The sequence below is a fragment of the Xyrauchen texanus genome, chromosome 12 (genome assembly GCF_025860055.1).
Source record: "Xyrauchen texanus isolate HMW12.3.18 chromosome 12, RBS_HiC_50CHRs, whole genome shotgun sequence".
NCBI lineage: Eukaryota > Metazoa > Chordata > Actinopteri > Cypriniformes > Catostomidae > Xyrauchen > Xyrauchen texanus.
In genome coordinates this window covers 18513010-18526388 of record NC_068287.1, presented here as the reverse complement: position 1 = coordinate 18526388, position 13379 = coordinate 18513010, and the positions used below count along the sequence as shown (strand labels likewise).

Sequence of the window (13379 nt, the reverse complement as noted above, 5' to 3'; positions counted from 1 at the left end):
AGCAAACCTTTTTTTTTTTAAGAGTATGTCGATTTAGTTTTTTTTGCCCAACAAAGAAATGTCCTGACCAATAATAAATAAGCTTTAGATCATTCGCAGAAGCCGCGGCAGTTACAAAAACCAGCGGCACTAAAGCACAGAAAGATGTTTTGAACACCGACATGAAGCTGTGAAGTAACTTGAGAAGGGAATCCTGAACCAGCATTGAGGATTTTTATTTCATTTGCATCAAATGCATAAAAACTGAATAAATAAATAAATAAATAAATAAATAAAATCTCATATGGGTTCTCTTAACATATCCAAATGATGCAGCATCACTCCCTTGCATACCCCTTAAAATGATCTTATCTCATGTGGATTGTCTTCATAATTTATTCCATATTTCTGCATTGTTTGGTCTTTGCATTTAATCTTACGCAAGTTCTCTTATATCTTTAATATAATATATATCGCGGCATATTTGCCTTTGTATACATTTTTTAATAAACAACTTTGAGGTTCTTAAGTGTTTTTCTTTGTCAAATATTAATTATAATGATACTATTGCTGTGACTAGCAGTGCACTGTGTGACTTTGAATACCAAAAACAAAAACATTATTACTGTGCTTGTCTGTTGGTAGCAGTATTAAAGTATCTAATAATGGGTCTGAAGATGGGTTCCCTTATGACTCAGTCCACTTGATACACAACCTTTTTGAAACCTCTCAAGAATAACGCCAATATTCCAATATTGGCTATGGTGTTTGAGCCTCGCCTGTTTTGGTGAAACAGGTGCACAGACACCATTTCCTCAATTTTTTTTCCTTCAAGACAGCAATCATCTCTTGTCTCGAATTTCTCTACCCTTCACCATCGATACACACGAGTCAGCGGATGGAATCTACATGCCAACAGAGCAGTGCTCCGGCAAATATCTCTCCGCCTCTCCGCTTGACGCTTCGCTGATGAATGGACCTCAGCATCCTGATTCTCCGCAGCATGTCGGCTGGTGCAGAGAATCCTTTTAAAAAGCAATTGCATTGTGTGATATAAATATAAATTATATATATCTATTTATATAATATCTAAAAGAGTCACTAACGTGTTCAAGTTTTTTCAAGATGTCATTCTGTAAGTGTTCCTTGTGCGAGAGACACATTCCGCTGTCAGTCAAGCATGAGAGATGTGTTTTCTGTTTGGGCCACGCCCACGCAGAGTCAGCTCATATAGAGACAGACTGTCCCTTCTGTGAGGACATGAGTCTCAAGTCATTTCAATCACAAATCGCCCTCGCTCTGAGGGATGATTCAGCCTCTCGTGCCCTCCCACCCGCCTCTTCTGTGATACCCGAGGGTTCACACAAGGAGGCAAAGTGGGGCCGCAAGGTCAAGCAGGATGAATTTGAGGTGGATTTCGTCCTGACACATGCCCCACGAGCCTCTCAATCTCCACGAAGCGCATGTTTACCAGTAAGCTATGTGCGAGACGAGCTCCGGCCTCGTTTGGCGAATCTGACGCTGGGGATGATGACGATGTCATGTCTCTATTCGCATCAGGCAAATTGTCAGTGGATGGCACAATCTGGCACCCCCAGCCCCAGTTGTGCAACCTGCATGTTTGGCCCCTGAACAGAGTGCACTACATGTCCCAGAACTGATGCGTTCTGTCATGAACACCATTTTACAAGCCAGTGCACCGTTCACAAGATGCCTCTACAGCAAGCACTCAGTAAACTGCACCACACATGAAATTCTAATATTTCTTCAAGAGCGATTAGATGCAGGACTCACCCTGTCAATGCTCAAAGTGTATGTGGCAAATATATCTGAATATCACGCACATGAAACCGGCGCCTCTATAGGCAAGAATGATTTAATCATAAAGTTTCTTAAAAAAGCAAGACAATTAAACCCACCTCGGCCGGTTACAGTGCCGACTTGGGACTTAACTTTAGTCCTAAAAGCTCTTGCAGGGCCCCCCTTCTAGCCTTTGATTTGCGCATGCTCTCCATTAAGACTACACTACTGCTGGCTCTGGCCTCAGTAAAACAGGTAGGTGACATGCATGTATTATCAGTCGACAATTCATGTCGAGTTTGGCCCTGGTCTTTCAAGAGCCACTATCAAACCCAGGAAATGCTATGTATACAAGGTCCTGACCACAACCTTCAAAGCGCAGGTGGTTCACATTCAGACCTTCTTCCCTCCTCCATTTAATCCAGCTGAGGAACAATCATTGCATTAGTTATTTTTTTTTATTTATTTATTTTTTTTTTAATGCATTTGGCAGACGCTTTTATCCAAAGCGACTTACAGTGCAATTATTACAGGAGCAACCTGGAGCAACCTGGAGCAACCTGGAGTTAAGTGTCTTGCTCAAGGACACAATGGTGTTGGCCATGGGGTTAGAACCTGTGACCTTCTGATTAACAGTCCTGTGCTTTAGCCACTACGCCACCACCACTCCACGTTATGTCCTGTGCAGGCGCTACACGCATACGTTGAGCACACCCGCCAGTTCAGACTGTCTGATCAGCTCTTTATATGCTATGGAGGATGCAAAAAAGGAATGTCCGTCTCCAAGTAAAGACTTCTCACTGGATTGTTGATGCAATAACCCTGGCTTATGAGTCGCAGGGTCAGACTTGCCCAATTGGTGTTAAAGCACACTCAACTAGAGGCATGGCCTCCTCATGGGCATGGACGAATTGTGTGTCCTTACAAGGCATATGTTTTGCAGCAGGATGGTCCTCGCAAAACACATTCCCAAGGTTTTACAACCTAGACATAATGTCTCTTCACAAATCCTCTCTGTTTAGAGCCCTTGCTATTCATTGGCTATAAATATATATATATATATATATATATATATATATATATATATATATATATATATATATATATATATATATATATACTTATGGCCTTCCCTTTAAGTATGGGCTCCCCATCATTTATACAACCACCTGCATTCAGGCCGTAATAATTCCATAAAGTCTCAAGCATTTTATTATAAATAAACTCCCTTCCCGACTGGGTTTATAGGGAGTTAATTCATACTTTATGACTAAAGTTCATATATTCATTATGAGTGCTCTCCTCCTGGCCATCATGAGGATCACTCACTGCGGCATGCTCATGTCGGTTGCTGTCCCATAAGACTGCGCCACCATGTTTCCTCTCTTGGAAGTTATGTTGTGTAGTGCGGCGTGATGGGATTCTGTTCCCCATATGCGTTAATAAAAGCAATGTCAAGTGGACTGAGTCGTAAGGGAACGTCTCGGTTATGTACGTACCCTTGGTTCGCTGAGACGAAGAGAACGAGACATTGCAAATGCTAGCCGCACTACAAGACTGTACAGTTCAACAGTTCTTGAGTCACAAGCAATGCGCTCCTTGTTCTCAGTCAGAAATTGAAGAAATGGTGTCTGTGCTCCTTTATTTTTATTATTTTCATCACGTTTAATTAGTAACATGATTTTGAGCAAATATAACACAAGTAGATATACATGGCAATAAGATACACTCAAATGTTTGTTTTTAATTTGTTTGAACCGGCATTATGAGTGTGAATTACACAGTGATTTTAAACAAATGCACTTAACACAAGTATACAGTATGCGTAAGTTGCATACTATTATTATTGTTCCAGATTAAAACTTTCAAGACATTTCACAAACTATTTCATTTCACCTGCTGGACAAGTAGACTGAGTATTATTGTGTATACACTGTCTGAGGGGTGAAATTGAACTATTCCCTGTAGTCAGGGTAAAATTGCTTGTCGATTAGCGGTACCTATTGTAAAGGTGTGAATGTGCTAATGGCAAACATTTGTTTGGCTTTATATGGAAAAGGATCATTGGTCTGTGATTCGCCTCTCATAATCACGTCACGTTTGGTGTGAAAAGGCCTTAATGTGTTGACTATTCATATGTTGATTTCACAAAATAGTATCAACACTTTGGCTCAACCAATGGCATGAGTTTTGGGCAGGACTTTCTGTTTTTCATGTGGAGTTTTTGAGAAACCTTATATCTAAAAACAGTACTTTTGTAATATTGTTTGGGCCACAAGTGGTGCAAAAATTGCACTCCAGCTTTACTTACTTCCAAGCTATTCAAAATGCTTATGCATTTACATATTGTTTTAGCGGTGTGATAAATAAATATGCAAAACAAGCTGGATGTTCCAGCTTATGGATGAACAATTGAAGAAAGTAAAATCATATTGATTTTCCTATACAATAATATATACAAGTCATTTTAAATGAGTTGATTAGTAAAAGTGAAGAATGTATGACTACTCTTGAGCTGCAAAAGGCAATGTTCATAAATTATAAAGTAATATCTAGGGCAGTGGTTCTTAACCCAACTGACAGACCCAATTCAGGTCTTGGAGTCTCCACTAACGAGCTGATGAGTTGAATCAGGTGTGTTTGAACAACAAAACAGAACATTTTTTTTGTAACTTAAGTAATACATTTAAGATATTCAGGTGCTGGTTTAAAAGTCAGCAGTGAACATTTTTTTCAGACAACTGAAAATCTTTTGCTTTATGACCAAGAAAAACAGAATTGTCAAGATGTACCTCTGCTCTCAGTCTTAGCTGCTTTCCTGAGCACTTTTAGCATCCCCTTGCACAAGATTTAATTTAAACTAGCAATACCACCCAGGTTAACACTGCATAAAAGTCCTTTCTCCCATGTGATTATCACAATAAGGAAGTTATTAACAAGAGGAACTTTGATCTGGAACACAAGGAGCTAAGCATTAAGTTTATGCACTCATTCTTGCCTTGATCTAGTTCCTCTACACTTCTAATTGAAATGGGAAGTGATTATTGCCATTATGTGAACATCAAAAGGCTGACACACACACACACACACACACACACACAAACGTCTGCAATGACTGAGTAGGACAGATGAACACCCAAATGTTCCTCTGTATGTTCCTGTGGGCATGTTGAGTCAGTAAACCCATAGTAAAGGAATAGTTAACCGATATATAGTCCTAATAAGATTTATAGTCAGAACAAACAAGATGAGTTTAAAAATAGCCAGTAATCTGTATCAACAGAAGGTCCAAAAATGACATTACATACAAGTCAGGTCCTGTTACTGTGATCCCATATTGCACAACCAGGTTAACTATAGCTAAATTAGTATTATAGTCATTAGGACCAACGTAACTAATTGTCACTTGTTTGAATAAATAAGGTAAGGAAACAAGTAATCACCTTATCCTGTGATAAAATAAATTATACAGCAAGCACCTTATAACATGAAACCAACCATTTACAGGAAATCAATTCACCATTGTGACTATACAAAGACCACAGTGAAAACACTTTTAAATTATCACATTATTGCTGAAAAAAAAAAAAAAAAAAAAAGATTATTACATGCCTAGTTCTGTATTCTAGGGTACAACGGTGCTGAAGGCCCCAGGGCACATTTGATTTTCTTTTCTCAAAAACAAAAACTACAACAGTACTTTCCTAAACACCTGTTTGTTACTATGCACTGTAACATTTTCATGATCCATGATATCATTGCATGCAGTGCCAAAAGTTTGATTTTGAGAAAATAATATTTGATCTAATATTTAATGATATATTTTTTAAATCTTGCAAATTTATCACATTTATTTTCAGCCACATTTATTTAGTCATTTTCAGTTTTCTTCAAGTTTAAATAAAAAGCAGGCGCAACATGCTTTTCCAACAAGTGAAAGGACGGTATTTGGGATAAAAAGCCCACCTGTTGCAGGGGCTAAAGGCCCACATAAAACACACTGTTTTTCACAAGTGGTGGGAATAAATATGTTATGAAGAATGTTCATATTGGGAATATATTGCCTAATCCAATTATAATTAACATTAATTTATTTATGCAATTGTTGAGATGTCGTGAAAAGCCAAATGTGTTTAAAATAAACAGAACATTATAAACCCTATTCAGTTATTTGGAATATCTTAATTTTTTACTCAAAAAAAGCAACCAGCTGTCACAAAAGTATTTGTGTAAATTGATAAATTTTGTTCTATAAATCTAAACATATATCTACACGATATCAAGATATCTTGCCACCTTTTTAAATAATATTAATACTTTTTCTTATTTCTTTTCAAACACACTGTGCTGCTCCACCATTAATTAAGAAAAATAAATGTGTTTAGTTGCACCCTACCATCTGACTTTTTAGTTTCAATCTGATGACAAAATTTGTCATTTAAAACATGCAGGCTGCTTTGCTTTGGTTGATGTTAATGGACAGGAACAATAAAGTCCTGTCTTCATGACCACTCTATATGCAAAGTTCCTACTAGTTTAACCTAACACTGGATAATGTCAGTAAAATATAAGGCATCCAGTGGAGGCTAAACGTGATTTAAGGAGCTTTGATTAGATGTATTGTCACCAGGCTTATTATGGCACTCTGTGGGCCATCTGTTTACTCTCTATAATGAAAGACTGCAGCCAAGTAGTTCAAAGGGTGCTCAGAAACCTACCTTCACCAGCCACGCCAGTGTGAGTTCAACACAGTGGAGAAGTAAGGTTTGACAATAACAATTATGAACTAAAGGTTGATTGATCCTTTATTGTCCCATGAAAAGACTGGGACATTTTTTATGACACAAAGAAATGTGCATAGAAATGTTTAAGAACAAGAGGTGTGTAATCCCTTTGAAAGATAAACTACCCTGCCTAAATACAGGGCAGTTCTGAAATGTAATGCAACAACCATGCAACAATGTGTTAGGTAGTATATAGTACTGATCCTTGGATTTACAAATAACAGAAAATGTATGTACAGAAGTGGGTTTCATGAATAAAACAGATTTGGGGTGATTTTCACAAAAATGTCAATTTTGCATGTATCTCTCTGTTTTGTTTTTTTAACAAAGGCATCTTTTTTAGGCAACTATTATTCAGTAAACTTGACTGTGTTATGGTATTGAGACATCACTGAAAACAATAGGAATAGTAATATTAAAAAGTACTCCCTTGGTACGATCTTTCATTTTTGCTTATTTTGATCAAAAACATTTTTTACACCAGCAAACAAAATCACTATACGATAGTACGTTTTCCTGTAATACTGTTGAAAAAAATTTAAAAAACACTGGTGAATGAAAAACAATTGAAAATCACTTCAGAAGACATGGATTAATCCACTGGAGTTTTACTGATTACTTTTATGCTGCTTTATGTGCTATGTGCTTTGGAGCTTCAAAATTTGGGCACCCACTCATTTGCATTGTATGGACCTACAGACTGTTTGTGCAGTAGAAGAAAGCAAGTTATACACATCTGGGAGGGCATAAGGGTAAATGATGAGACCATTTACATTTTTGGGTGAACTATCCCTTTAAGTGTCCTGAAAAAATTATAAAATGCAAAAGAAGAATAAGAAAAAAAAAAGCACAACATAGGCTTCATTTTCTATATACAAAATATAATCTATATCCTGCACCTTTTCAACATAAATCCAGCACAACATTGCATAAAATTGAACAGCATTACGTCAACATGCTACTGTACCAAGTGTTACTGTAATGCATAAACTCACCTGCTGGTATGAGGTGTCTTCTGGGAGAAAATCACTACTGGTTTGTTCAAATTGCAGATTAAAGTGTGGCAGTCTATGTATCAGGTTAACCCACCACGGTGGAGAGTAATTCACAACTGCTGCCATAATCTTTATCAATAACACACCCGAATAGCCCGAGAGAAACCAAATCAGGAAGTCCAAAACTTGTGTCAGGTTTTATCAGTCATTAGATTTCAAACTGGCACCCAGGACTGCTTTCCGTGCTTTCGTAAAACAAAATTATTTAGCGTTCTTAGTCCATCGTTTTAAAAGCTAATGTATGTTTAAAGTGAATTAAGTCCCTAGAGGAAAACCGGGTCGGTAAAGACCTAATTATTTGGAGCATGCGCCATTTAAATACCCCAGATAAGAGTAATAGTATAAAACAGGACTTTATCTTTCCTATACACCGCTGGCTGGCAGGTAAACACAAGAGAAGCGTGTATTTCAGACCAGATTGCTACTTCCCCTATTTAAACTGCCTTTAGGTTGGATACATTAAAACTACATAAACGGACATTACAATCCTAAAAATCCACCAGAGCTTCGAGTCTCAGTCTACAGGCTGCTCTCAATGCCAGTCAGTTTTCAAATGTATTCCCCCCGTTTGGTGTCAGTCATTGACCGAGATGGCTGCCAATCGTTGGCTCTGCGGTTCCGTCATTCCCACGGTGGAAATCCTCCGTTTCTTTGTCCTTATTAGTCCTTAATAACCGGGGAAGGGATTTATGAATTCGAAATGTCCGTGCGTGGGTTAGTAGACGTCACGCCACTCCTTCATGCCAACAAAACTCGGCGAGACGAGCCGTAATCCAGTGTGAGTGAAGAATAACCGAGCAACGAGATCGATGTCCACCGTAACAAACCCACGTTAATATAGTGGAAGAGATCTGTTCATCTAACAGTTGAGAATGCTGACCTCTAGTGGCCAGATAATATACAAAACACACACACATACACACACACACACACACACACACACACACACACACACACACACACACACTACTTAATGTAATCAAGGCAAGAGTTTTGTGCTTCCACTGTTTAAACTGAATGGAAAATAAAATTGAACAAATACGATATAGTATACATACAGATGTATGTCTGATTTAAAGGATGGACAAACTGAAATCAGATAACTCCAGAGCTGTGTTTAACTAAATTAAGATTAGTTAATTATCATCAAGGTAATTATTAATTTCTAGTCTTTATAATATGAGAGAATTATAAAAAAATATGTTTAAACCATTTTAGGGACTCTATGACTAGCCTCATATTGAATGAAAACAAAAGAAAATGCTGCTTAAAATCTCAGAGTTTTATATTAAAATTTGGCCTTCAAATGCAATTGATGCAGGAGAAAGGATTTATATTATTTAGTGCTGGGCAATCTATCCAGTTTTGTAAATCAATACTTTTTTTCTGTCATTATTTCCAGTGGTACTTTACTATTTAACACAGCCACAACCAAATACCACTATTACTGGCTGGATTTGAAGTTTCAAAAATGCACACTGAATTCATATAGCAACAGTTCAAAACATTCTCATAAATCCTAAATGACTGTGCCTTTAAACTTTTGTTTCGTGGTAACACTAGGGATGTTTATGAATTATTATGAAATATAAGTGCTAACTTTATCTTCTTGGAGTTTCTTAAGGGAGATTTTGGTTTTGTTTTTGATTTTTCAATAAAAAATATGTTATAAGAATTTTATTGATATTTATTTATTATTAATCAACTATATCAGTTTGGTTCTTATGGACTGGGCTGACTTAATTTACAAGCTTTTATTGTGTTAAATTTTGCGTTAATGATGTAGGGGAGAGTGGGGTAAGATGAGCAATTTTTTACCTAAGTCGACCTATAGCTACGGGAATATGAGACAGGAATAAATCTAATGCATACACCACCATTTCAGGATTTGTGCCATTAATTGAAACATCAGTGTGACTAACTCAAATTGACAACAAAATATGGGGTCCCAAATAAACTGGTCTTGTGTCTCAACTTGCCTCATGTTTGGACAAGTTGATCCTGCTGACAGTGTAAGTTCAGCCATCTGAGAAAACATTTAGGCCTACTTACTATTACTAACTATTGAATTAATCAAATTTTAAAGTATAACTTTAAATATAATTTTTAAGAATGAAATCCCCCATTCTGCTGATATTATTGGTGTTCATAAAATTTATATTGCAACTAATTTGTCTACAGTTCTGAAACAATCTCAACCTACAGTAAAATAGTTTAGAGTCACTCAATTTAACTTTGTGGTCTTTGTTGCACTCACTAAGCCTTGCCTGTCCTATACATTCAGACTAACCTGCCAAACAGTTCTGAAACCTGAAGATGGTTTGCCAAGTCTATAGGATTAAGAAATGACATGAAAGTCTATTCTCTGTCCAGTTGCTGGGGACTGGAATGTTGTTCCTTTTTGCAAGTTCAAATGCCAGTTCACTGCATTTCATTTACATTTATGCATTTGGCAGACACTTTTATCCAAAGCGACTTACAGTGCACTTATTACAGGGATAATCCCTCCGGAGCAACCTGGAGTTAAGTGCCTTGCTCAAGGACACAATGGTGGTGGCTGTGGGGATCGAACCAGCGACTTTCTGATTACCAGTTTACCAGTTATGTGCATTAGACCACACCCACACCACATTTCTTTTAGTGAGGCCATAGAACTTGCCAAAAAGCTTTTTTTATGTGGTCAGCTCCTTGTCTAGGTCTTACCTAAATAAATTATTCGTCTCAGAGGTTAATTTGTATCCCGCTGTTAATGTCTACCCATCCTCTACCTTTTGTAGATATCTGTGAAGAGTTCACCTATCATTTTTTCTTTCTTTTGACACTTTTCTGATGGATTTTCCTCCTTTGACTCCTTTAGGGGTGTAGAGCCCGTATCTGGTTTTCTTCTATAATTACGTGGCATGACAGCTAACATGAAATATAATGTCAGTTATTCATTGTTAGGATGCAAATTGTGTATGGTTGCCCAGATGCAGGTGGTGGTTCAACTTACCCTGGCTCATCTGACCCCACTCTCCCCTACATCAATTTAGCTTATACATGGCATTTTTTAATTATTTATCTTTCTGTCAACACAACAAAATAAGAATCCAGTAGTTAAATATCTTCAGAAGTTATATTTTAGGTGTAGGTGAGAAACAGATCAATATGGTCGTGTCTAGAAGGGATCCCTCGCATTTGAAGTCACACAGCAATGGTCTTGCAGTCACACAGCAATGGTCTGTTTTGATAAAAAGTCTTTCTTGATTATCAATTCAAGCTCTAAAATAAATATTTAACAATAAATTTGATAACTTCAGATACTCAAATTCTCTATTCTCTATGTGTATTACTGCCGGTCATGAGATATTGTAAGTCAGTGGAGAAGTATCAATCAGTGCCAGTAGTAGGACTCTGACTGGGTGAGCTAGAGACTACTTCGCCCCGTGCATAAGAGGTTTAGGGTTTTATTCATATGTAACTTTATATTTTAATTAACAAAGATTGCTTCTGTCTCGCAGTGGATGTATATCTTCAGTGGTGACACATTTGTTTGCATTTTTCTATGGGATTTGACTGGAAAAGAGCACAAGCTGCGGAACTCGCAGCAACGAGGAGCGCTCGCCAACCATTCTCGATTCCTCAAGTACATCACTGCGGCACATATGTTGCTATCTTCTTAATACTGTATAATTAACGCTTATGTTGTTTAAAATCAAAAGCAATTCATGAGCATGCCTTTATTATTTTGCTAGCCATCATAAACTGATATTTAAATTGACATGTTGTTCTTTTTAAAAACATAGTTAACTGATGAACGTAGTTACACATTGTTAGACTATACATAACAGGCTGTGCATGTGCGAGAAGTTGACGAAAGAGGGATCCCTTCTAGATACGACCGATCAATATTTAAGTACATTTTTACTATAAATTCTACTCCCTGCACCAAGAATGCAAATGGCCAAAAACAAATGCAGAAGAATGTGAAAATGGAGATTTATAGTCAAAATGAACTTAAATATGGATCTGTTTCTCACCTACACCTATCATATCCCTTCGAAACCACTGGAGTCTTAAGGATTACTTTTAAGTGACCTTCAAAACTTTGGTACCCATTCTGTTGCATTATATGGACCTACAGAGCTGGGATATTATTCTAAAAATGTTTGTATTTTGCAGAAGAAAGAAAGTCATGCAAATCTGGGTTGGCATGAGGGGGAGTAAATTACAAGATAATTTACATTTGTGTGTGGTCTATTCCTCTAAGATTACATTTGAACTTTTTAGAGGCATTTTCTCTTTCAAAATAATGTAATTTACCATATGTTAAAAATGAGACATGTGTTGTCATCTTATTTTTTTATAAAATGTTTTTTACTTGGATTGTGCAAATATCTTAAAATCTTTAAAGTAGATATTACTTAAATTATGCTTTGGCAGTAATCAGATAATTATTAAATGTAAATGGCTGGCAGAGACTCCCCTTTAGTTGCCCCTAAAGAAATGAATTCAGCTTCAAGATTAATAAATAACCCCAAAAGTAATCCAGTCATAACATTAAACCTTGACCTAAAATTCTCCTTTTGATCTTACCCCAGCTCTGTCAAAAACGGCTTTCATTTATTCACTCATACTGGTTGTATGGTAATATTAAAAACCTAATATTATTATTATTAAAAAACATATTATTGCTTTCATATATAATTTAAAGCTTTATTACTTTTACTCTCAATTTTCTAATTTTAACTTGGATTTAGAACAGGATGTTGCTTTGTCTTCATAAAAGCAGAGTATTTTGACTAATAGAAGAACAGAGTTAAGGGAAAGAGAACAGAGGAAATCTGGCTAAAAACATTGGCAAAAGCATCAATTACTTATTATAATCATTAAAGAATTCAGAGATTCCATTGTGAGCTATCCCTGGATTAGAGATTATTGGGCAGCAGATGATTACAAGCAATAATCTAACATTAAAATAAACATGTGAGGAGCACTGGTAAATATCCATTCCTTTTCTTTGCATTGTTTTTTCTATTTGAATTGTAACAGTTTAATAGAATGAGGAAGTGGGAGACGTCGAATCCAATTCAAAGGTGTTATTTATTTTACAAATATTCAAACTATGCTTTTCAACAGTGAGTTTTTCAAATGGGTGGCTAGGCAGGGGCAAGCGATCAGTCTGTGTTGGCACAGAAATGTTCGGCTGCATTTTTATATAGCCAAATTGTTATGGCCAGACAACTAAGTCATTGTCTTAGTTGTTTGGCTCATCTTACCCCACTCTCCCCTACATCAATATAGCTTATACATGGCATATAAGCTAAATTGATGTAGCGGAGAGTGGCATTGTCATGCTGGAGGGTCATGTCAGGATGAGCCTGCAGGAAGGTTACCACATGAGGGAGAAGGATGTCTTCACTTTAACACACAGCGTTAAGATGGCCTACAATGACAACAAGCTCAGTGCAATGATACTGTTACACACTGCCCCAGACCATGACGGACCCTCCACCTCCAAATCGATCCCACTTTAGAGTACAGGCCTTGTGTAATACTCATTCCTTCGATGATAAACTTGAGTCCGGCCATTGTTCGGTCAATGTAGCATACTTTGTCAGAATAGCATACCGGAAGTTGAGTTTTATAGAGGGGTCTGTCAATTTAGCCTACTTTGTCAAAACAGCATACCAGTGTTTGTGAAGGGTATGCTGTTTTGATAGCCCCTGGTTTAATAAAAATACAGTTACACCTGCGACTTGTCAGTGAAGAGCACTTTATG

At 37.0% G+C, this 13379-nt stretch overlaps 1 protein-coding gene across 1 annotated transcript in view; it reads right to left on the bottom strand.

Annotated features, from left to right (window-relative positions):
• LOC127652850 (protein tweety homolog 3-like) overlaps positions 1-8429 on the bottom strand; it is a 76489-nt gene extending 68060 nt beyond the window's left edge. The window contains exon 1 of the mRNA XM_052139259.1: positions 7559-8429. Coding sequence (XP_051995219.1) covers positions 7559-7684 — 126 coding nt within the window. The 5' untranslated portion in view covers positions 7685-8429. The remainder of the gene's footprint in view (positions 1-7558) is intronic.
• Between the last annotated feature and the right edge of the window lie 4950 nt (positions 8430-13379).